Raw genomic sequence first — 26,173 nt, 5'->3', positions numbered from 1 at the left:
GAGAGGAGGGGGACGCTGACAGAGGAGGGGGAGCTGACAGAGGAGGGGGGCTGACAGAGAGGAGGGGGCTGACAGAGGAGGGAGCTGACAGAGGAGGGGGGCTGACAGAGGAGGGGGAGCTGACAGAGGAGGGGGGCTGACAGAGAGGAGGGGGGCTGACAGAGGAGGGAGCTGACAGAGGAGGAGGGGGCTGACAGAGGAGGGGGGGGGGCTGACAGAGGAGGGGGAGCTGACAGAGGAGGGGGGCTGACAGAGAGGAGGGGGGCTGACAGAGGAGGGAGCTGACAGAGGAGGGGGGGCTGACAGAGGAGGGAGCTGACAGAGAAGGGGGGCTGACAGAGGAGGGGGAGCTGACAGAGGAGGGGGGCTGACAGAGGAGGGGGAGCTGACAGAGGAGGGGGGCTAACAGAGGAGGGAGCTGACAGAGGAGGGGGGGCTGACAGAGGAGGGGGGGCTGACAGAGGAGGGGGAGCTGACAGAGGAGGGGGGGGGCTGACAGAGGAGGGGGGGCTGACAGAGGAGGGGGGCTGACAGAGGAGGGAGCTGACAGAGGAGGGGGGGCTGACAGAGGAGGGAGCTGACAGAGAAGGGGGGGCTGACAGAGGAGGGGGAGCTGACAGAGGAGGGGGGGCTGACAGAGGAGGGGGAGCTGACAGAGGAGGGGGGCTGACAGAGGAGGGGGGGCTGACAGAGGAGGGAGCTGACAGAGGAGGGGGGGCTGACAGAGGAGGGGGAGCTGACAGAGGAGGGGGAGGCTGACAGAGGAGGGGGGGGCTGACAGAGGAGGGGGAGCTGACAGAGAAGGGGGGCTGACAGAGTGGAGGAGGGCTACAGAGAGGAAGGGGGTGGCTGACAGAGGAGGGGGGCTGACAGAGAGGAAGTGGGGTGGCCGACAGAGGAATGGGGCTGACAGAGAGGAGGGGGGCTGACAGAGGAGGGGGGGGTGACGGGGGGGCTGACAGAGAAGGGGGGTTGACAGAGAGGAGAAGGGCTGACAAAGGAGGGGGGCTGACAGAGGAGGGGGAGCTGACAGATAAGGGGGGCTAACAGAGAGGAGGGGGGCTAACAGAGGAGGGGGAGCTGACAGAGGAGGAGGGGGCTGACAGAGAGGGGGGCTAACAGAGAGGAGGGGGGCTAACAGAGGAGGGGGAGCTGACAGAGGAGGGGAGCTGACAGATGAGGGGGGCTGACAGAGGAGGGGGAGCTGACAGATGAGGGGGGCTAACAGAGAGGAGGGGGAGCTGACAGAGGAGGGGGGCTGACAGAGAGGAGGGGGCTGACAGAGGAGGGAGCTGACAGAGGAGGGGGCTGACAGAGGAGGGGGAGCTGACAGAGGAGGGGTAGCTGACAGAGGAGGGGGAGCTGACAGATGAGGGGGGCTAACAGAGAGGAGGGGGCTGACAGAGGAGGGAGCTGACAGAGGAGGGGGGCTGACAGAGGAGGGGGAGCTGACAGAGGAGGGGTAGCTGACAGAGGAGGGGGAGCTGACAGATAGGAGGGGGGCTAACAGAGAGGAGGGGGGCTGACAGAGGAGGGGGAGCTGACAGATGAGGGGGGCTAACAGAGAGGAGGGGGAGCTGACAGAGGAGGGGGGCTGACAGAGAGGAGGGGGCTGACAGAGGAGGGGGAGCTGACAGAGGAGGGAGCTGACAGAGGAGGGGGGCTGACAGAGGAGGGGGGGGCTGACAGAGGAGGGGGAGCTGACAGAGGAGGGGGGCTGACAGAGAGGAGGGGGGCTGACAGAGGAGGGAGCTGACAGAGGAGGGGGGCTGACAGAGGAGGGGGGGCTGACAGAGGAGGGGGAGCTGACAGAGGAGGGGGGGGCTGACAGAGGAGGGGGCTGACAGAGGAGGGAGCTGACAGAGGAGGGGGGGCTGACAGAGGAGGGAGCTGACAGAGAAGGGGGGCTGACAGAGGAGGGGGAGCTGACAGAGGAGGGGAGCTGACAGAGGAGGGGGAGCTGACAGAGGAGGGGGGCTAACAGAGGAGGGAGCTGACAGAGGAGGGGGGGCTGACAGAGGAGGGGGGGCTGACAGAGGAGGGGGAGCTGACAGAGGAGGGGGGGGGCTGACAGAGGAGGGGGGGCTGACAGAGGAGGGAGCTGACAGAGGAGGGGGGGCTGACAGAGGAGGGGGAGCTGACAGAGGAGGGGGGCTGACAGAGAGGAGGGGGGCTGACAGAGGAGGGAGCTGACAGAGGAGGGGGAGCTGACAGAGGAGGGGGGGCTGACAGAGGAGGGAGCTGACAGAGGAGGGGGGGCTGACAGAGGAGGGAGCTGACAGAGAAGGGGGGCTGACAGAGGAGGGGGAGCTGACAGAGGAGGGGGGCTGACAGAGAGGAGGGGGGCTGACAGAGGAGGGAGCTGACAGAGGAGGGGGGGCTGACAGAGGAGGGGGGCTGACAGAGGAGGGGGAGCTGACAGAGGAGGGGGGGCTGACAGAGGAGGGGGGCTGACAGAGGAGGGAGCTGACAGAGGAGGGGGGGCTGACAGAGGAGGGAGCTGACAGAGAAGGGGGGCTGACAGAGGAGGGGGAGCTGACAGAGGAGGGGGGCTGACAGAGGAGGGGGGCTGACAGAGGAGGGGGGGCTGACAGAGGAGGGAGCTGACAGAGGAGGGGGGGGCTGACAGAGGAGGGGGAGCTGACAGAGGAGGGGGGGGCTGACAGAGGAGGGGGGGGGCTGACAGAGGAGGGAGCTGACAGAGGAGGGGGGGGGGCTGACAGAGGAGGGGGAGCTGACAGAGGAGGGGGCTGACAGAGAGGAGGGGGTGACAGAGGAGGGAGCTGACAAAGGAGGGGGGCTGACAGAGGAGGGGGGGCTGACAGAGGAGGGGGAGCTGACAGAGGAGGGGGAGCTGACAGAGGAGGGGGGGGGCTGACAGAGGAGGGAGCTGACAGAGGAGGGGGGGCTGACAGAGGAGGGAGCTGACAGAGAATTGGGGCTGACAGAGGAGGGGGAGCTGACAGAGGAGGGGGGGCTGACAGAGGAGGGGGAGCTGACAGAGGAGGGGGAGCTGACAGAGGAGGGGGGGCTGACAGAGGACGGGGGGGCTAACAGAGAGGAGGGGGCTGACTTGGTGCTGGGGGAAGAGAGCGCACAGTGAGCTGCAGCATTCAGGATTCAGCGAGGGTAAGGGGGACCGGACCGAGACTGACTCATCACTGTCACCGTTCACCAGTGGCAGTGAAACTGCCACAAATCATTAGCCCTGCTGGAGCAAAGGCAGCGTGCTGCTGGCGGGAGGGCAGGCTGCATTTGCCGATTGGCATTAACACACTGATGGAGGGAGAGATGGATGGAGGGGAACTCTCACCACTGAAGCCACATGGGACAGGAGCCGTCGGGGGGGGCAGGTGCTGTTGGAGAGTGTGCATCCAGCAACAGGATGGGGTCACGCTGCTTCCGAGACACAGGACGGAGCGCAGTCAGCTACAGGAGGGGGGGGGGGTATGCTGTTGGAGGTATGAACACCCACTTCCCACACTGGCAGGAGCCTATGCTGCTCTGTCCGGGTTTCAGGAGGAGAGAAACCCGGGCACAGCTGTCAAAACCCGGACTGTCCGGGTCATTCCCGTACAGGTGGCAACCCTATCTGCTGCAGTTATGGCATGGCAACAGTTACAGAATAGCAAAATTTATACAACAGGTTATATTTGGCAAGGCAATATCTCTCTGCCAAATGCAACCCATTTAAAGGAATAGGGCTGAACTTAAACTGTGAGCCACATGCTTAGTTCATGGCTGCAGTGTGCTTTTTCAGTTGAAAATTCCTATTTGGCTGAAAAAAACAGGCATTCAGGAGGCAGCAGTATAGCTGGCAGCTGCTGTTGTGCTGCCTACCAAAAAATTATCCACTACCAAGCTGTAGAGAGCACACCTCCTAGAAGACAGTGTCAGCTGCTTGGATCCAAGGGACGTGGTAAGTTAAGGTGGAAGTCCATGCAAAAACTAAAATCCCTGCATCTATAGACACCAACGATCTAACTCTAACCTATCCAGCCCTATAAAGAAAAATTTACTATATATACATGCCTTTTTTGAACCCGATCTCCAGCAGCAGAAGCTCTTCAGAGGCACCGCCGACAACGGCGGTGAAATGAATGGGAAGTGATGTCACCCATAGACTTACTATGGGACTTCCGTTGTCGTCCGTGTCCTCTGCACCTGCCTCCGCAGCGAAGCCGCGGCTGACAGCTCAGCGTGGGATCCAGTTGGATCGGAGTGGCTTTAAAAAAGGTATGTATACTAATTTTTTCTTTATAGGGATATAGAGGTTAGCATTAGATTGGTGGTGTCTATAGATGCAGGGATTTTAGTTTTTGCATGGACTCCCACTTTAAACTCCTTTCTATTGGAACCTTAGCATAAACAAGAATTTAACCCTTGCAGTGGGGGTGAACTCCCACTGCAAGGGTATCATTTTCATTTCCCCAGAGTTCAGCATTAAGTGCTGTTTAAGGTCTTTAGATTTTAAGATCATTAGAAATAATTATACAGACATATAACTGTTTTACATGGAGAATTAATGTTTATTAGATACACCTTTTGCTGGTTGAGCAGTATTTGCTTTGTGTTTCAGAATGATGAGTTCTCCATTCTGTATTACATTAGAAGATGTGCGGGAAGCTTACAAAACAGTCCAGAATTTGATTCATGTAACTCCAGTCATGGTCTGTTCCAGCCTTGATGCACTCGCTGCACGCAAGCTGTTCTTTAAATGTGAACTGCTACAGAAGACCGGATCTTTCAAGGTGAGTAAGAATATAAACTTTTTGGTTCACAGAGGCTTCTTAAATCACCCAAAAATGGAAAACACATATATTTTTATTCTTCCGATAATTTAACCACTTGCCCACTGGGCACTTATATGCCCTTCCTAACCAGACCAACTTTCATCTTTCGGTGCTTTGCTAAATTTTATTTTTTCTTAATAAATTTTGGCTCAAAATTATACTGCTGTAAATTATTTGGTCTTTGTGAAAGTTATAGTGTGTATAAGCTATGGCGCCAATCATTGAAAATTAATCACACCTGATGTACTGACAGCCAATCTAATTTCTTAAAACACTAACAAGCTAGGACAGTACAAATTCCCCCCCAAATGACCCCTTTTTATAAAGTAGACAGTCCAAGGTATTTAGTAAGAGGCATGGTGAGTTTTTTGAAGTTGTATGTGTTTCCCCACAATTCTTTGCAAAATGAAGATTTTTTTTTTCTTATTCACAAAATTGTCATATTAAGGGGTTATTTCTCTCACACAGTATATGCATACCACAAATTACAAAACACATTCTGCTACTCCTCCCGAGTATTGCGATACCACATGTGTGAGACTTTTACACAGTCTGGCCACATACAGAGGCCCAACATGCAGGGAGCACCATCTGGCTTTCTAGGAGCATAAATTACACATCCAATTTCTAGACTACTTCTTACACTTTTGAAGGCACTGGAGCACCAGTACAATGGAAACGCCCCAAAAATTACCCCATTTTGTAAAGTAAACGCCCCAACATATAATCTATGAGGCATTATGAGTCTTTTTTTTTTTCCACAAGTTTTTGAAAAATGTGGAAAGAAAATCAAAACTTTTTTTTTACACAAAGTTGTCTATTTATAAGATATTTCTAACACATACCATGTACATAGCAAAAATGATACCCCAAAATACATTCTGCTACTCCTCCTGAGTATAGCAATACCGCATGTGTGAGATTTTTTCACAGCCTGGCTATATACAGAGGCCCAACATGCAGGGAGCACCGTCAGTTGTTCTAATGGGGCGTACACACGGTCGGACTTTTCGGCTACAAAAGTCCGACGGACCATATCCGGCGGACAATCCGATCGTGTGTGGGCTTCCCCGGACTTTCAGCAGACTTTTCCAGTCCCAAATCTGACGGACTTTAGATTTGGAACTTGCTTCAAATCTTTACGTCGTAACTCCACCGGACCCAGAAATCCGCTCGTCTGTATGCTAGTCCGACGGACAAAAATCCAGCTATTGGCTACTGGCTATCAACTTCCTTATTTTAGTCCGGTGTACGTCATCACGTACGAATCCGTCGGACTTTTGTGTGATCGTATGTAGGCAAGTCCGTTCGTTAAAAAGTCAGCCGTAAGTCCATCGAAAGTTTGTCGGACGGGCAGGCCACTGGCATTGGCTCTTTACCCCGATCCATGACACACCATGTCTGGGAGACCCGACGGTCACGGAGATTCCCGGGTGCACGTTCTTCTGGGAGGATGTCATATGATGGCCTCCCATAGTTATCCGACCGCGCTGTAGCCGTCGTTCGGCTATGGCCCGGTCAGCAAGTGGTTAAACAATATTTTTTTCATTGGAAATAATAGACTAATAAAACCGAGTTCAAACTTATAGCCTGATAGAAGTGCATTATGGAACCTCCCATACATTAGGGTGTGTCTACGGACACAGGACAGATCTAAGTTTAAACTGCGCTAAGAATGCATGTAATGTGTCTCCCATCACAGATACAGCGGGTAAAATAAGTATTGAACACATCACCATTTTTCAAGGTAAATATATTTCTAAAGGCGCTATCGACATTAAATTTTCACTACATGTTGGCCACGACCAGGTGCTCCTGACAAGATTTCTGACAGAGTGAAAAAAATTATCAGAAGAGTTGTCCAAGAGCCAAGGACCACTTGTGGAGAGCTTCAGAAAGCTTCCGAAATTAGTAGGTACAATTGTTTAAAAGAAAACAAGAAGTAATGCACTCAAACACCATGGCCTGTATGCATGCTTACCAGGCAAGACTCTATTGCTGAAGAAAAAGCATGTTGAAGCTTATTTAAAGTTTGCTGCACAACATTAAGACAAGCCTGTGTAATACTGGGAGAATATAGTCTGGTCAGATGAGACCAAAATTGAACTCTTTGGAAGCCATAACACACACCATGTTTGGAGGTCAAATGGCACTGCACTTTAGATCAGAGTTCATAGAAGAGGCCCATGGAACCTTCAAGATTTGAAGACTGAGTGGAAGAATGGGCCAAAATCACAGCTGAGCAATGCATGAGACTAGTTTCTCCATACAGGAGGCGTCTTGAAGCTGTCATTATTATCAAAGGATTTTATACAAAGTATTAAATACATTTCAGTTAGCGTGTTCAATACTTTTTCCCAGTGTCATTCGATTTTATTACACATAGTTTAATTTCTGAACTTAATTGTTTTGGTTTCTTTGTATGAATGGATTGCATTGGTGGTTACCAACATGTGGTGAAAATGTCATGTCAATAGCACCTTTAGAAATATTTAGAGAGGGGTCCCACCGCTCAGGTAGGCGCAGACCAGGGGAGATGAAAGCCAGTATAGTATTTTCCTTCAAGAGGGAAGAGTCCCAGGTGCTGGCTGATGCAAGATGAGGCAGACAAATCGAGGAAAGCTGGAAGCCGCACACCAGTATAATGATGAATAGCTATGAATAAGCACTCATCGTAGTGTGAAACGCGTCAGCTGCTTTTGTACGCTTCTGCTGTTATGTTTCGTGTTTCTTCATGATTCAGCTTTTTAAATAAAGCATTCATCATTATACCGGTTTGCGGCTTCCAGCTTTCCTCGATTTGTCTGCTTTAGAAATATTTACCTAGAAAAATGGTGAGGTGTTCAATACTTATTTTACCCGCTGTATGAATCATAGGCGAGATCTTTGTTTACTCTAAAGAGATTCACTATCTCAGGAAATCTCTGTGGAGTGCAGCAGTATAAGTGCCTAGGAAAGACTACCTTCATTCCTCGAACCTCACATTCCCAATAACTTTTCTAGTTGGGTTTGCTAGAGATGCAGATATTACTGAATGTGCATGCAAAGAAAGAGGAAAATTAAACTCCACTATGGACAGTCAAGTTTTTACATATTTTTAGCAAGCAGTAAGAGTTTTTTAAAAAGCCTTCTATAATTTGTCTAGCTGCGTTGTATGGTGACGTATTTGAATCTCAAAGATCACAACAGAGATTCTGAAGTGGGGTTACAGTTGATTTCTAATATCTTGGAAAGACCTGCAGCATGTTTTCATAAGAGGGTTGAAAGGTTGTCAGGTTTTTGCTGCCATAGAAAAAAAGGCAAGAGTTGCTGTGATTTCAGTGCCTCTGTTGTACAGAAGCATATTTCCACAATGCCTACAGCTACATAAATTAATGGGGGCTTGTTTTAAAGTGCTTTAACTGCTTCTTCAGAATGTTGAAATACTTTAATTTGCATACTCTGGGCCCAGATTTACTATAAGAATCTTGTTTTCACAGTTGAACATGGGCCACTTTTTGGCATAGTTGGGCCATCAAAGCTGAGTTGCAAGGTTATATGAAGAAATTAAATTCATATTACTTTAACTTCAAAGGCCTGCATATGATTTACTCATTTCTGTTTATGGTCATAACCACATGAGTGTTTGCAGAATGTGACCAGAGACAAAAGTAGAAATTCTGCACTCTGCTATATACCCTTTCTAGCAAGCCTTTGCGGTGAAAAACAGGGATTTGTAAATCACACATATTGTAATACATGTTTAAGCTGGCCAACTGCATCAAAAGTATTACTTTTGAGGAACTTTGCAAAGTTTGCTAGAAAGGGTATATAGCGGTGTCCAGAATCTATAGATACAAAAGTAAACCCACTCATATTCAGCAGTACAGTGTCTGGTCACACAGGAGTTTTATACTTCAGTACTGGGCCATTAAAATCTCACAGAACAAAGAAATACAAATAAGTATTATACAGATTTTTTCTTTTTTTTTTTTTGTGAGTAAAAGTCTTTATAACTCTACTTCTAAACATGTTGATGTTTCAGATTCCGGGTGCATTAAATGCAGTGCAGGGTCTACCAATAGACACATGTAAAGCAGTTGTGACTCATAGCAGTGGCAATCATGGACAGGCATTGGCATTAGCAGCAAAAATGATGGGTAAGTCCTTACAGTAAGATAATTCAAGGCCTATAGTGTATTTACTGTGTGTTGTTTCTTAGGCATTCCAGCACATGTGGTGGTGCCCCGGACAGCTGCATCATGCAAGAAAGCTGCAATCTCTGGTTACGGTGCTGTAATAGTGGAATGTGATCCTACAGATGAGGTGAGAAGTAGGGTTTTTTTCACACACAGTCAGGCCTGATTAACGAGGTTTAGAACACATCATATTTTTTATCATTATAGTATAAAATGAAAGGAATTTTGACTTACCTGTAAATGTAATATCTTTAAACATAGTACAGGACACAGACTGGATATTCATAGACTTTGGGTGGCTGGTACCTTCAAGTCATGGGCCAGACGTTGACTGCTAAGGCAATTCTGCTTTCAGTTGTCCACTCCTGGGATGTGGACAGCAGAGGTCACTGGATAATGTTTCTCCATCCATGAGACGATATGGCTTGCTTACTTCAAGTCTGAATGAATCCTGATGACCCCTTGGTGATCGATGTAGGCCACTCCGGTGGTATTGTCTGATTGCACCCTGATTGGGCATCCCTGCAGAAGGGGGTGTGGGGTCCACTGGTGCAGAGCCATCCTCCTCGCTCTGAGCTCTAGGATGTTGGTGGGGAGCTTGGCTTCCTCTGGTGACCATCTTACCTGAAATTTGAAGGATTGGAACACTCTCCCAGCTTGAAAGACTGGTATTTGTCATCCTCACCTTTTCGGTAAAACAGCAGAAAATACTTCTCCATTGTCAAGGCAGGGTTGTATATGCACCAAACTGGGTCATTCTTTGTTTGGCTAGATAGGAGCATGGGTAGGTCAAGAGAAGAAGCATATCAACAAGATGTTGTGTTGGAGAGATCTTAAGTTAAATTGAGCGAATGGAAAAGTCTCGAAGGAGGCCACTATAAGACTCTGAACTCTCATGAGGAATCTCATCATTTGAGGCAAAAAAGGTTTGAGAGCAGGTTTTTGGAAGTTGATCACCCAACTGAAGCATCTGAATTGTCCAGTGGACGTTGGGGGATATTGGGAAAGAAGATGAGTCTTTCAGAAGAAGGTCATGTGGATAACCTGTGAAAACCAATGATTGTCTCCTACAGTAAAGCATAGAAAGCCCTGATGCGCAGAATAAAAAGGAATATGCAGATAGGCATCTTTGATGCCAAATATTCCCCTTGTCTAAGAGAGGCAATAACTGACCTTACAGATTCCATATTACATTTTGGCATTTGAAGGTATTTGGTTTAGGGATTTTAGGTCCAGGATACGACAGCTACTCCTGTTGGATTGCGGTACCATGAACAGGTTTGAATAGAATCCTTTAAACCTGTCTGCTAGAGGTTCTGGGACAAGAGATAGTTCAGGGCATTCTTCAAATTTCACTGTCCTTGGACAGATTTTGGTTGATTTTAGAGGGTCAAAGCTGTGAGGGGGGGTAGAGTATTCAACTCTATTTCATACCCCTTTGAAACCACCAATTGAACCCCCAAGTCTGAGAACTAGAGATAGACCAACTGTAACAGACCTCTCCCCAGCTGAACCTAGGTAGAGCTCTGAAGTGCTCTTCATTTTTGCGGAGGTAGTGACTCTTGAGGATGGGGATTTTAGAAATGTAGTGGCGTCATGATTGACAAATGATCCGCATCGGGGGACATTTTTTCTTATTTTATTTTTTTTAACAAAGGACTTGCCAAAAACTTGTGTTTTTATTTACTTTTTACACTTTTTTTATTGCCAGCAGATTTTTTATTTATTTTTTCAGCTGTCTGCAGGGAACCCTTCTGACAGCCGATGACTCATCTGTTTTTAAAGACGTGGCGGCCGGCTTCCCAGCCCACTCCTTAACAACCAGCTATTCACTGGTTGTGAAGGATGCTGGCGGCCTCCGCTTCAAAAAAGGAAAAACTGCTAGAAGCTGGACAGTTTAGGAGCTGGCAGCTTTTTTCTGCCAAAACACTGCTGCTCCAGAATGCGCTGTAGCAGAGGGTTATTTTTTTCTGCCACTAAACCCTCCCGCCCAAAAACGCTGATAAAAGCCTATGTGTGCATGAAGACATAGGATAACATGCAGAGGAGTTTAGTGGCAGCTAAAAAGAAAAACGGCTGATGCCCAAAACAGCAGCTGTAAAAATCCCCAGTGTGCATGAGGCCTTAAAAACAAACAGTTGGTGGCTATATAATGAATTAACAGAAACAATAAAGCTGCAGCTACAGTGCATACACAATGGTGACCTCCTCTAAGCTCCCAGTTTACCCAGCCCACTCACTATATCAGATATAATACTTGGCTTTTGGAGTAGGTGGTTTTAGGCTGCACGACCCCTAACAAAGCAGCCCAATTTTTGCTGATGCTATTGACAAAATCTAGGGCAGCCAATTATCACTCAATATCCTCCTACACATACCGTTTGGCTGTGTTATTTATACCTAACAACAGCTGCAGTGTTTTTAATTGGGTAGTTTTGGTAGCCTTTGCAAGCATTTTTACATCTGACAGTTTACCAATGATTACGGACTGTGGCCACCCTTCTTCAAAAAGTCAGCCTACCTAAGAATAATAGTTCAAATAGCATAAGGTGTGCTGTTTCTGTCCCCAACATGGCATTATTATGACTTGCTCAGAAAAGGATACTCCTACTGCTTTATACTTTTTATTTTTTTTTAATATGCTGCACTTTAACATTTATCTGTTTGTTTCCCAAGTCCCGAACAGCGGTGGCAGCTAAGACTGTAGAAAAGACTGGAGGTATTATGGTTCATCCAAATCAGGATCCAGCTGTTATTGCAGGTCAAGGGACCATTGGACTTGAGGTTCTACAGCAGGTATTGGTGAAAATTTGACAGCTCTGCCATGGTCAGTTAAAATATTTTAATGCTAACATGTTATTGGTACTGGCAGGTGCCAGCAGTGGAAGCCTTAGTTGTACCAGTGGGAGGAGGTGGCATGTTGGCAGGAATAGCTGTTGCTGTGAAGGTAAGTGAATATTCCTAGTTATTTCTATGGTGTTAATGTAAAATTACCATACTAGTGTGAGCAGTCAGCAGATTGGATAGAGATATACACACAATCACTAAAATCTCATATAAGATTTACCATGTAGACATGAGCTGCAGCGATGACTGAGATATCACAGCTCCCGTCCGAGGATGTGTGTGTGTGTGTAATATATATATATATATATATATATATATATACATATACGTATGGTGGCGAGGAAGCGGTTAAGGTTGCTTTGAACAAACATCTGGAGGTCTTATGTAAAGCCTCTTTTCCTTTTGTGAGGGCTGCCTTGCAACCTGTAGTTGTGACTGTAGGCGTGTGCCAAAGCTCACGGTTTGGATTCGTCAGATACTGAGGGATAGAGACCTTGACTGCAAGGATATAGATTTAAGCGGATACCTGAATAATTTTTCTAGCGCCATTAGCCCCTGGGGGGGGGGGGGTCTTAAAGGACTCCATCTAACAACTCTGTTGTCTGGGCGTTTGGTCAGTGCACATGTGCAGGATTTTATGGCTGTGTTGGACAGCAGCATTACCTTGTGAGAAGCAGGTTGCACACTTTTTAAAGCGGGGCTCCACCCAAAAGGGGAAGCCCTGCTTGTCTGCCTCCTCCCTCCCCTGCCACATTTGGGTGGGGGGGGATACCTGGTTTTGACAGGTACCCGCTCCCACTTCCAGCTCAGTTCGACACAGCCGGCCCATTTACAAAGCACAGCATGCTAGGAAATCTGGCGTTTCCCTTAGTCAAGATGGTGGCACCAGCACCCCATAGCCAATTGAAAAATTGGCTCGGGTGAGGATACCGCTGGATTTCTGGACAGGTAATTGCCCTCATATTAAAAGTCAGCAGCTACAACATTTTTTTACAAGCCCTTCTTGCAATGAAAGGGCTCCCTCACTCACTCAATGGTGGACATTTGCAGGCCTGCAAGGATATTTGGCAGAAAGCGATTGCAGACGATTAGGTCCGTAACATAGGGACTCAAGGTTACAAGCTGGCATTTTAGAGCCTTCCCTCTCCACGTTGTATGCTTTCAAATGTTTAAGTGAATAAAAAAGTATGTTTTTTTTTGAGCTCCCAATCACCTACTGTCACTAGGAGTGTTTGTTCCACAGTCCTTGAGAGCGAAAGGTTTCTATTTGAAAGTCTTCAGTTTTGAAACCAAATGGAGACCATCTGACTGAAATGGATTTTAATGCAAACACACAATAATTTACCTAATGTTTTGGTAAAATATGGGATTTTCTTTAGTAAATAGATACCAAACATGTCAAGCTTTAAAATTGTGCACGCCTGTGAAATTGCAGAAAACTATAGTACCCAAAATTCTCCATAGGTGACGCTTTAAAAGCATCTAAAGATAACCCTAAGGCCTGGTTCACACCTATGCAATTTTTTTTTTGTGCAATTTCCATTTTGCAGAAACACACTTCAGTCCATTTAACATGATTTCCTATCAATGTAGTTCACATCTGTACATTTTATGGAAAGGGCCAGGGACTTTTTTCTGGTTCCATAGACTTCAGTGGATCAAAATAGTGTATTGAAAAATGCAATATGCAAACTGCATAGGTGTGAATCAGGCCTAAATGATTGCGCTCACTCTGACATTTGTAGTGGAACCTCACATGTGCACAGTACATAAACAGCACTGACCAGGCATCAATTGGGCTTTAAAAGAAGTGGTAGGTTCAAGTAAGTAAATAAAAAAAAAAAAAAAACTGATGGTCACTTTATAAGGCGGATGTAGTGAGGATGTTAAATATGTACCACTTGATGCAAAGCTGAGAATAAAATTGGAGACCATTCTAAAAACACAATTGCTGGTTTCTGGTCATGAGTGATGCAAGATACATTTTATCCATTAAAGTATTTTTGTATGCTGTAAAGAATATGTTTTGGCCAGAAATATAAACTTTATATAGCAAGCATATTATCACACAGTATACTTTAATACAGTAGATTCCTTGTTTCTAAGCTCCATGTTCTTGTCCGTAGACAATTAAACCAGATGTAAGGATATATGCAGCTGAACCTCTTAATGCAGATGACTGCTATCGCTCAAAGGTGAATGGTGTTTTAACCCCAAATCCCAAGCACCCAACCACTATAGCAGATGCTGTGAAGACGAGCATTGGTCCAAACACATGGCCCATTATAAGAGACCTGGTGGATGATGTGTTTGTAGTCACTGAAGAAGAAATTAAGGTAAAAAGGCAATTTCTATAGTGTCGTGTTTTTGTTTTTCAACAGCATCTCTACAGTCTAAGTTTAAAAACTATGACTGTCTCTTTAAAAATTGATACTGAGAGAAATAATGGGATTTTTGGTTAACCTGTAAAATTATTTTCTTCAAGTACGGTAAATCACAGGGCAATTTCTTATCCATTACAATAAGGTTATGCTGCCACTAGAGCTGCACGATTAATCATTAAAGAATCAAAAGTAAAATCATAATTCTACCCCCCCCCCCCCTTCTTAAAAAAGAAGCCGATTCTATATAACAAGTGAAGGGAGTTTTCTGTTCACTTCTAACAGCTGACAAAATAAATAAAATCCAGACAGCCTGCCAAGTTTATCTCAACATGGAGATAACTATAAACAAAGTAAAATTTTGTCTTTAGATCAAAGGGATGAATTTGGTCTGTAAATGAGGTCAATTTAACCACTTAAAGACTAAACCTTTTTCTGACACTTGTTGCTTACAAGTTAAAATCAGTATTTTTTTCTAGAAAATTAGAAATTACTAAGAACCCTCAAACATTTTATATATATTTAGCAGAGACCCTAGAGAACAAAAGGCAGTTGTTTCAATATTTTATGTCACAGTGTATTTGCGCAGTGGTCTTTCCAACGCAATTTTTTGGGAAAAAATACACTTTAATGAATTAACCGCTTAAGGACCAAGCCCAGTTAAAAATCAATTTTTTTTTGCTAGAAAATTAATTAGAACCCCCAAACACTGTGTATGTTTATATATATAATACACAGTATCTTACAAAAGTGAGTACACCCTTTACATTTTTGTAAATATTTTATTATATCTTTTCATGTGACAACACTGGAGAAATGACACTTTTCTACAATGTAAAGTAGTGAGTGTACAGCTTATATAACAGTGTACATTTTCTGTCCCCTCAAAATAACTGTCCTCTTGCACTCCTCCACGACAACGTCACGGAGCTGGTGGATGTTAGAGACCTTGCGCTCCTCCACCTTCTGTTTTGAGGATGCCCCACAGATGCTCATTGGGTTTACGTCTGGAGACATGCTTGGCCAGTCCATCACCTTTACCTTCAGCTTTTTTAAAAAGGCAGTGGTCATCTTGGAGGTGTGTTTGGGGTCGTTATGTTGGAATACTGCCCTGCGGCCCAGTCTCCAAAGGGAGGGGCTCATGCTCTGCTTCAATATGTCACAGTACATGTTGGCATTCATGGTTCCCTCAATGAACTGTAGCTCCCCAGTGCCGGCAGCACCCATGCAGCCCCAGACCATGACACTCCCACCACCATGCTTGACTGTAGGTAAGACACACTTGTTTTTCGCCACACATGCTTGACACCATCTGAACCAAATAAGTTTATCTTGGTCTCATTAGATGGTTCCAGTAATCCGTGTCCTTAGTCTGCTTGTCTTCAGCAAACTGTGGGCCTTACTTGTGCATCATTTTTAGAAGAGGCTTCCTTCTTGGATGATAGCCATGCAGACCAATTTGATGCAGTGTGCGGCGTTGGGTCTGAGCACGGACAGGCTGACCCCCCCATTCCTTCAACCTCTGCAGCAATGCTGGCAGCACTCATACATCTATTTCCCAAGACAACCTCTAGTTATGATGCTGAGCAGGTGCACTCAACTTCTTCAACCACGGTTATACAAGCTGTACACTCACTACTTTACATTGTAGCAAAGTGTCATTTCTTCAGTGTTGTCACATGAAAAGATATAATAAAATATTTACAAAAATGCAAGGAGTTTACTCACTTTTGTGAGATACTGTATGTATAGATAGATATATCTATCTATACATACACAGTCAGTATTTTTATTTATTTTGCAAACACCCTAGAGAATAAAATGGCAGTCGTTACAATACTTTGTCACACCGTATTTGCGAGCGGTCTCACAAGCGCATTTTTTTGGGAAAAAATAATGTCTTATTTTTTAATAAAAAAAAAAAAAGTTTAAAGTTAGTCCAATTTTTTTTTTTTATATATATATTGTGAAAGATAAATTGATGCCCAACATGTCGCGCTTCAAAATTGCGCCCACTCATGGAATGGCTAGAATTATTGCTCTCGCTCTAATGATCGTGGCGATACCTCACATGTGTGGTTTGAATACAGTTTTCATATGCGGGCACGACTTACGTATGCGTTCACACGTTTTTTTCCCATCTTACTTTATTTTTACACGGTCCTTTTTTTTTAAATAAATGTTTGGGTCACTTTTATTCCTATTACAAGGAATGTAACCATCCATTGTAATAGAAAAAAGCATGACAGGACCTCTTAAATGTGAGATCTGGGGTAAAAAAGACCTCAGATCTCATATTTACACTAAAATGCAATAAAATAAAAAAATAAAAAATCTATTTTTTTTTTTGTAAAAAAAAAAAAAAAAAAAAAATGTACCCTTTAAGACCATTGGGCGGAAGTTGTTTGACGTCGCTTCCTCCATGCACGTCGCTGAGACCACTTTTATCTGAAAGATGACTGCCTGCTGTTGAAGAGTATACCAGGGTTATGCCATAACAACGGTATTCCCCTTCAAACAGGCGCCATATAATAATTGACATCGGTCGGTAAGTGGTTAAATAGAAACTTAAATTTAGCCCAATTTTTTTGTATAATATGAAAGATGATGATTCTCATTTTAGCCAGAATCGTGCAGCTGTAAATGCCACATTCTAAGGTGATTGGACACTGGCAAAAAAAAAAAAAATCCCTGCCCAGGCATAACCCCCTCTCAGCCAAGCACAGCCTGTTTTGTAGCAAACCATGTACATAACAAGAGGGAAGGAATCCTTGTGTCCTATGACATACTCCAAGAAAAGCATATGACAGGTAAACCAGAAAAATTAATTGTTCTATTGTACATTACAGGACATCTTCACATCCATTAGGATAGAGATGTACCAATGCATTCAATATGAGGTGGGGGCAACATGGTGACAAGCCAACAGACTCAAAAACCAAACCACAACAGGTTAGACCCTCCAACCAAAATTCACATCTGCAGAGGCCCAAACGTCTACTTTGTAGAACACACTGAGGACCAGGTAGCAGCTTTACAAACCTGAGCTATAGAAAGTTTAACAGAAGATGTTAAATCGTGCAGAAAGCACCAGCACTCCAGGTAGAATGAGCAGTTACAGAGAATAGTGTAAGCTTTCCTTTAAGGCTGTAAGCGAGAGAAATAAGCTGACAGATCCAACTACAAATGAGTTTGAAGCGGAATATAGGGTAGGTGTGCCCAGAAGCAGAATTGCAGAAACCTGGGTGTAAACTTTCCTGTAGTAAAAGGAAGGACCTGAATACCATATAAGGGCTCTAGACAGAAATGACAGTAAAATGGGCAACCTGTGGTGTGATGTAACACACTAGGTCATCCACCTCAGACTACACTGAGTGGTTAACGTTCTTCGTGCCTAAATGTGAAATGTTTAACTATAATGAATACTATTCAAACATCACCCTAGTGGTTAACCGGAATGGTAAGACGCATACAGGTTGAACCCCTCTGATGCTGGACTGTATAGAAAGGCCATGCTTTACCCATCATAGTGGGCATATCCTGAAAAGGGTCTTCAGAGACTGGGTTGCAAAGGGATGAATCATTGCCCTGGATAGCACCCTGGGGCTGACTAGGTATATTGCCAGGATGAGCACTAATGCAGGAGCCAATGCCCAAAGCAGCATTACAGGCCATTCCCACAGCATGGGGTAAGGCTCCCCAAGGTTTACTGAGGTTGCTTCGATCTGGATGCACTGCTTCCATTTGTGGCATTAGAAGGCAGAGTTGACTGAAGAATTTATAAAAGTGATTACTCTATAAAAAGAAGAGGTCCATCACCTACAGACACCAAAAAACTGAGGACTCACGGAGTGGAGAAGGGTTATGCCACTCCATGAGAACGTCGATAGACGAAACAGACGTAGAGTGAGACAGGGACGCTGACAGTATAGCAATTTGAAATGGTTGGAGCCCGTGTTGTGCAATACAACCGCAGCACCATTACCGATTTAGCTGAGCGTGTTATCCTTAGTGCCGGGTGGGCACTTGGAATACATGAGTGGATTTCCTCATCTTTTATAGTATGCCTATTTAAATTGTGGTACACAATAAGAAGCATTTCTTCAACTTTTTCCTCATTTATTCCGTGTTCCATGGCGAGATACACATCGGATTGAATGAACGCAGCAGAGCTTATTGAGAGGCTCACGATCTCAGCTGTTAAGGTTCTTTTTGGTAAGATTGGTGAAGGATTCACTCTTTGAACACTGGTTGTTTGGTGCCCTTTACGTTATTAACCTCCCTGGCGGTTTTCCCGAGTGTGGCTCGGGGTTAAAATTCAGGACCATTAGCGGTAACCCCGAGCCACACTCGGGATTGCATCGCAGGATCCTGGTGCCTCCTTACTTACCTTGTCCCCGGGATCCTGCGATGTCCCCCGCAGTGTCCGCGGGCTGTGTCCTGTTCCGAAGCCTCTCTGTGCCAGGCTCCGTTCCCTGCGAGCGGCGTGACGCACGGGGGCGGAGCCTGGCGGCAAATTCAAAAAAAATGTAAAAAGCATAACACATACAGTACTGTAATCTTACAGATTACAGTACTGTATGAAATCATTTCACATCCCATTTGTCCCCAGTGCTCTGGCCCATGCCCTGCATGCAGTTTTATATTGCATATACTGTTCTTTCCGCCTGGAAACTGGAGATTGTCCATAGCAACCAAAAAGTGTCCCTTTACATCAAAAATGGCTTTAGACCAGCTAGAAAACAGCGATAGTAAATTAGAACACTTGCAGAATTGAGCGATAGTGAATCGTGTGGAAATTTATTTTATTACTATTTATTTTTATTTTTTTTAATTATTATTTTTTTTTTATTATATTATAATTTATGTTTTTGTGTTTCAAACTTTATCATACCCGGGATATCTACTAGACTCTTGTTTGGACAGATTTAAGTGTGTTATTGTTAAGAATTACAGGCCTACAATATAAAACGCCAAATTTCCGTGCAAAATAATTGTACCGCTTTCAGCACCTAAAATCCGAAATAATCATACCGCCAGGGAGGTTAAGACATTTCACTAAAAATATAATTTTTTTTCTTAGTATTTTTTTGATTATTGTCATATTTATATTGATATATTTATTGGTTGGTGTACACTAGTAGTTTGTACACTTTGTATTTTTGTTATTAACTATATAATTGTGATTTCTTCTTTTGCGGACTTGCACAGATTTAGCACTTTTTTTTGAAGCCCATTTGCACATTTTTGTCGTCCATATATATCAATTTTTACACATTGTTGCATATAGAGTTTGCAATTTTTTCATGGTTAGTAAGGTTGAATAAAGACACTAGTCCATCCAGTTCAACCTGAGTGAGTGTGCATGTCTACAATTGTCTCTATCCCTGTACATTGTGTCTCATTAAGATGCTCATCTATTATATTATTATTTATTTAAGGTACCCATATAGCGCCGTCAATTTTTACACAGCGCTCCACACATACATCGCACACTCACATCAGTCCCTACCCTCAAGGAGCCCACAATCCAAAATCCTCAACTCACATTTATATACTAGGGCCAATTTTGGACAGAAGCCAATTAACCTAAATGCATGACTCCCACAGGCAGAGGCATGATGGCACTTGGCCCTCCAGCTGTTGCGAAAGTGCCATAATGCCTCTGCCTGTGTTTGTCATGCTTTTAACTGTCAGACTTGTAGTTTTGCAGCAGCTTGAAGGGTGCCAGTTTGAGACCCCTGTGCTAGAGGGTAAAAAGGCTGCAATGGCTCCATGCAGGCCAAAATGATAAAAGAGCAGTTACCAATTCTACAAGCTTATACATCAGCAGGGTACCAGCTCTCTATTTCAGTTTCTTTATAACTGCTATGTTTGTCATACAAGGATTTCAGCAAGGCAGTTAGCCTATGTTTAAATTTCGTGATTACTATTTAACATGTAGTTAAGTCTTTAAATTCAGTTCACATTATCGTGTGCTGGGAACATATGCATAATCTTCTGCATTCCCAACATGCAAGAGAAACACACTGCTCTTTAGCATAGATGCATGGGGGGGTTGCCATTAATTCTGGAAAAATGGCCACAACACGATTTTAAAAAGTCCAGGACTTTTATTTTTCTTTGCGTTTCTGTAAGTATGGCAGCCCACTGAAATTAATGGGCTGCCCTACATGCAGAATGTGGGTCGCACAGATCTGAAAGGAGCCTTAGAAAACAGCATTTCATGGCCAGCAACACAATAAGCATTGTTAGGTTACAGATTTGTCCCCATGTCAGCAGTACTAAGCAACATATTACCCCTGCTCTCTGATAATCTTTTACCTTTATGGACATCATAAAAAGTCTGCACTTTAGGTTGTCCCACGGAATAAACTGTCTTTAAGTCACACTGTAAAATACAATGTTTTAGCTTTCCCTCAACTTTGTCTCTACACAGCAAGCTACACAGTTGGTGTGGGAGAGAATGAAGCTCTTAATTGAACCCACAGCTGGTCTTGGTTTGGCTGCTGTCCTTTCCAGACAGTTTCAAGAGACAACGCAAGATATACAGAACATTTGTATTATTCTGTGTGGAGGCAACCTGGACATGAGCAGCATAGACTGGGTGAAGGAGCCTCTGAGATACAGCAACTGAATGATCACAACAAAATCTAATTTCTCTACCCACAAAAAACTAAAATGACTTTTGTTTCCTTTTTTTTTTTTTTTTTTTTATTCACTCATCTTAAAATAAGAAAACTGCTGACTTCTTTCCTTAGTTTGTTTGATCACTTATCATAAAATAAATACAAATCATAACTGAATATTGTCTGAGGCACAAACATTTTTGGGTGTTGAAAGGACTAATCCATCTCTACTTCAGCAGGATCGATCTCAACCTCATTCTTCACCCAAGTCACTGGGAGAGGTACATATGGGTCATAAGTCCATTTAGGATAAACACGCTTATACAAATTCATTAACACTGTGTCCTGTGACTTCAACTGTCCATCAAAATGACACTTCATGTGGCCATGTGTTCCTGATGGATGAGAAGAAAAAAAAAAAAAAAAAAACGTGATTAGTTTGGACTGTAGATTAACATAAGAGTTATTTTCTTAAAGGTTTTTCCGCTCTCTTAAAGTTGAAACCCCTCTATTTGTTGCAGTGATGCAGCCTGGCAGATGTCCCCCTGCTTCAAGCTACTTTTTTTTTTTTTTTTTTACAGACGCTGATTACCAGTATTTAAAAACTGTCTATCTCAGAGATAAGTCCACATCAGAAAGGATGGGAAGGCGTAAGATAGTATGATACACCAAATGGTGGAGTGTAACAAGCAAAGATGATCCATTTTTAAAGGAAACTTTTATGCATTAAGGTGAAAAACTTTTCAGTGCCTGTTCAACCCAGGGCCGTGCTCAACTGCGGAACTTCCAGCCTCCCTCTCAGGCTTGGCTGAGAGCAGTGGGAGCCATTGGATCCTGCTGCTATCAGTCAAATCCAGTGAGGATAGAATGGGAGGCGGGGCCTAGCTGTGCACGTCAATGGACACACATAACTTGGCTCTGGAGAGAGCCCGCATAAGTGTGCCACCATAGGAAGCGGCTTCCTGTGGTGGCTCACATAGAAGCGGAGAAGCAGAGAGTGTCAGCAGGGGACCCCAGAAGAGGAAGTTCGTGGCTGTTTTGTGCAATACACAAGGTTAGCATAATAAACTTTACAAATCACTTTATGAAGGCCTGTGTCTGTTTAACCATTTAAATACAGGGCACTTTCACCCCCTTCCTGCCCAGGCCAATTTTCAGCACTGCCGCACTTTGAATGACAATTGCATAGTCATGGGACACTGTACCCATCTCAATTTTTTTTTTTTTTTATCTTTTTTTTTCCCCACAAACAGAGCTTTCTTTTGGTGGTATTAGATCACCGCTGGCTAGCTTATGTTTTTCGCTACAAATAAAAAAAAAAGACCGAAAATTAAACAAAAAAAAGGTTTCTTTGTTTCTGTTATAAAATTTTGTAAATAAGTACGTTGTCTCCTTCACTGATGAGGAAGCACTAATATACAGCACTGATAGCAGGCAATGATCGGCAGCACTGATGAGGAGTTAATGACGGGCACTGCCTGGCATCCTTTATGGGCACTGATTGGCATGTGATGTAGTTACAGGTGGGCACTGCTGATGGGTCTGCACTGATAAAAAAAATGTGCTGATTATCAGCGCAGATCCCCCCCCCGTGGGGGGAGCTGCCAATCGGATCTCCTCTACCCACGCCTTGTCAGCACAAATGGAGGAAAGCTGATAAATGGCACTTCCTAGTTACTATGTGATCAGTTGTGATTGCACCATTTTTTGGTATTAATCTAGTATATTAAGTTTAGAATCACTCTGGCCAGCAACTTATTTAGCACTATTTGGTTTGTTTCACATATCATTGGATTGCGCAGATTGAATATTGGTACAATGTTAACCAGATTCCAGTGCTAATTTTTCCTGTGCAGTTTAGAAAACAAAACAGTCATCCATCTGACTGATCTAGTTAATAACTCTACTTTTACCTTACCTTGAGATTTTAAATAATAGCCCAAAAATATATGAGCCTATTATGATATTCTTTTAACAAAAAGTTTATTGAATGGGATTTTGCATTCAGAGAGCTGACATGGGAATAGGAATATCCAACGCATGAAAGACTGGTGTGTGTATGAATGATAATATCCAAAGTATAAAAGAGTGTGTGTGTGTGTAAATCTGTGTGGAGTATATGTTGGAAACATTATGTTCAACTGTGTTATCAACGGAAAAGAACCAGCATTACACACAAAGCTTCATAAGAAATAAATAAATGTGTAATATTTTAGACACACACAGTACTCACCTAGAGGTTCCTTGATATGTCCCCTTTGACCCCACTTTGTACGTAACTCTACAGGTTTAAACCACAGTATATCCTCTGCAAAAATACAATCACTTGTGTCAGAATAGAAAAAGTTAATTGTTCAATATTACAGATTTATGACTCCCTTGGAGACATTCTTGCCTTTTATTATGCTACTCGTAGACCGATTTCCCATAGTGAATATCTTACAGAAAATTCACCTGTACCCCAAAATTGGAGCTCAATGTTTTATCCTAACTATTTAACATTCTACATGTAATAGGGTTTCTAGGCTCCCCAGGCAAATGGACAGTGCAAGTTAAGACACCTTTTGGAAGATTTAGAAATTTAAACTTGTGCTAGATTCATTTTACAGGGAAAGCATTGGAATTTGGACCCATCAATGGTCACAGCTCCTACAGCTACAGTGTTTACCCAAGTTAGAAGCTATAGTTACAGATGTTTGCCCACAGCACCTGGTAGAGAAATCTCTTGCTGAACCCAGTGGTACATTTAAAGAAACTTCATCTGAACAGTTCGATGTTAGTCCACCAAACACTATGAACAACCGCTGAGAGATCTCACTTCTGCTAACATAGTGGGAGGCTGGAACTAATTAATTAATAATAAGGTCCCTAGGGGTCTTGTATATAAAATTCAGTGCAGAGCATGCAACTAAAGCTCAAGATCAGTGGACTCCCATCCACATCCCCTACTCCCACCCAAAAAAAAAAAAAGTTTACAACTCTACCTCTGTTGAAGAACATGTAGCGGACTACAGCTGTTTTCTTCAGGATCTTAAATGGATGACCACTGAGAACTATTCTCTTGATTATCGTCCTGTCAGGGTTCACAGTCAGCAGGGATCCAGTGGCAATCAAATCATGCATCCCTACAATGCAGAAAGATTACGGATTTAGTTCTGCCATGCAAAGTGCATTAACATTCCACTTACAGCCTTATACATTACTAACTTGCCATACTGTCCATCAATATCAGTCAACAATGCCATCAGCCAACCTTCCTAAATTCATTACAAACATTTTAAAAGATCATTATCCAAAAAGGAAAGGCCTAAGCAGGAACCGGTCAAGATTCGAACCATGTATGGGCAGGCTGAATGTACCAAGTTGATCAATCAATCAGCCAGCCTGATTATACAAGCGAATATTGCTAGCAGCTGGTATAACCGCTAGCAATAATCACTCCCCGCCAGGAGAATACAATGGCAGAAGGGATTCCCATCAACAGGGACACGCGGTTGCAGGAAAGAAATTTGGTCTGTGTATGGCCTGCTTAAGTGTTTGATTATAAAAGATATAGTATGTAGATCCAAAATTTTAAATACAAATAGTTTGGAGGGTATGGTGTGACCCCATACTTCAGAAAAAACAGCCCTACCTAAATAAACTTCGGCCAAAACTGCAATGCCAATTATCTATACCTACAAGTCATCAATAAGTGCAGTACAGATTCATGCTGTACATTATATTGTGTGTTATTGCAGGAAAATTATTCCATGAGTTATGCTGGCCATACACTATACGAAAAATCGTCCGAACCCATTTTCGAAAAACGAACATTCGGCCATGACAGCAAACGATAGTGCCATCATGTAATGACCAATAAATCGTTCAGTGGTAAATAAATCATTTTTTTGTTAGTTTTTTTTTACATCTACCTAGTGCAAACAATTCAGATGGCAAACACATTAACCTTTCAATTTAAAAATTTCCAAACTTGTCCTTCGTTTTTTCGGCTCAAAAACGTCCCAGCTATTTTTGATTTTGTGCCCATTAACTGGCCGAAAAATGAACAAACTAGTCAAATGACCGAATTTCTGCCGATTTTTAGTATAGTGTACGGCCAGCATTAATGTCCTACCTTATAGGGCAATAACAGGCCATAACCCTGCGGTTTCCAGTAGGGATGAGCTGAACATATCAGTTTAATTCAGCGAATATCACAGAAATTCAGGTGCTGAATCTAAAGCATTCAGTGGGAGCTGAATGTTAATCAGTTCTGGCCATTTCCTAGGTTAACAGGAAGGGATTGTCAAACAAATGGCATGGGGAGGTTGGGCACTGTGAATCAAAAAAAATAAAATATTCAGGTTGGCTGGGGCAGTGATTTTATTGATACTTAAAGTGAAACATTAAATTGCTGAGATCCTTTTAATATCATGTCTGGAGGATGCCCCTAACCTGCCTGTGAAGTGGTATATCTGCACGGTGTATACAACCTACTAAAAGTAAACTGACATTTACAAAGTATTCCCAGCCAGTAAATAAATGGGGCCGAGTGATGTCACTGGTCGCTAAGGACAAGGTGAGTGCCGGCACCTACAGCTTCCCCAACAACCTTGACACTATATATGGTGTCCGTTCCCGTCAAATGGCCTGAAAGGTTAGTGCCCAAAACAAGCAGAGTTTGGTCTAAAGCTCATAAAAAGTTACCAGACAATGCCTCTAGCTGCATACATGCTTTGCGATTAATCACCTGGTCACCCACTGGCTGCCCACTTAAAGTAGAACTGGGGCTAGGATAAATGATATTCAAACAAGCAGTAAATAAGCTTTAAAGTAACCTCTGAGCCTTCTGTAGCTAAAGTACTGTGGAACATTCATCCTCAAATTCACAATAGAAACGGTTAGACCCCTTTCACAATGGAGGCGTTTTTTCAGGCACTACAGTGCTAAAAATAGCACATGAAAAAAGCCTCAGCTGCAAACTCAGTGCGAAAGCCTGAGTTCTTTCACACTGGGGCACTGCGCTGGCAGGGCGTCACAAAAAGTCCTGCCAGCAGCTTCTTTACAGCGGTGAATACACCGCTCCTGCCCATTGAAAACAATGGGGCAGCGCCGTGATACTGCCGGAAAAGCGCCGCTGCAGCGGTGTTTTGCGGGCGGATTCAACCCCTTTTCGTCCGCTAGCGGGGGGTTAAAACCGCCCCGCTAGCAGCCGAATAGGGCCGCTAAAAATAGCGCTGCTTACCCACGGATGCCGGGGCAGCTCAGTGTGAAAGGGGTCTTAAGTACAAGTCAGGTCTTAGCAGTCCTGTTCTACGCACTTCTTGTGCACTTGCTTTGTATTATATTACAGATTAAACAAC

At 44.1% G+C, this 26,173-nt stretch overlaps 2 protein-coding genes across 2 annotated transcripts in view; one reads left to right on the top strand and one right to left on the bottom strand.

Moving 5' to 3' along the window:
* The window catches only part of SRR (serine racemase), a 22,454-nt gene extending 1,449 nt beyond the window's left edge, over positions 1 to 21,005 (top strand). The window contains exons 2-8 of the mRNA XM_073616610.1: positions 4,580 to 4,751; positions 8,818 to 8,932; positions 8,995 to 9,098; positions 11,648 to 11,767; positions 11,844 to 11,918; positions 13,945 to 14,154; positions 20,639 to 21,005. Of these exons, the coding sequence (XP_073472711.1) occupies positions 4,581 to 4,751; positions 8,818 to 8,932; positions 8,995 to 9,098; positions 11,648 to 11,767; positions 11,844 to 11,918; positions 13,945 to 14,154; positions 20,639 to 20,836 (993 nt within the window). The 5' untranslated portion in view covers position 4,580 and the 3' untranslated portion in view covers positions 20,837 to 21,005. The remainder of the gene's footprint in view (positions 1 to 4,579; positions 4,752 to 8,817; positions 8,933 to 8,994; positions 9,099 to 11,647; positions 11,768 to 11,843; positions 11,919 to 13,944; positions 14,155 to 20,638) is intronic.
* Positions 20,886 to 26,173, bottom strand: part of TSR1 (TSR1 ribosome maturation factor) — a 46,818-nt gene continuing 41,530 nt past the window's right edge. Inside the window, exons 13-15 of the mRNA XM_073616609.1 lie at positions 23,813 to 23,953; positions 23,062 to 23,136; positions 20,886 to 21,223 (exon numbers count right to left, since the gene is read on the bottom strand). Of these exons, the coding sequence (XP_073472710.1) occupies positions 21,045 to 21,223; positions 23,062 to 23,136; positions 23,813 to 23,953 (395 nt within the window). The 3' untranslated portion in view covers positions 20,886 to 21,044. The remainder of the gene's footprint in view (positions 21,224 to 23,061; positions 23,137 to 23,812; positions 23,954 to 26,173) is intronic.

This window comes from Aquarana catesbeiana, linkage group LG02, assembly GCF_042186555.1.
Source record: "Aquarana catesbeiana isolate 2022-GZ linkage group LG02, ASM4218655v1, whole genome shotgun sequence".
Classification (NCBI taxonomy): domain Eukaryota; kingdom Metazoa; phylum Chordata; class Amphibia; order Anura; family Ranidae; genus Aquarana; species Aquarana catesbeiana.
This window is presented reverse-complemented; position numbering and strand designations above follow the sequence as displayed.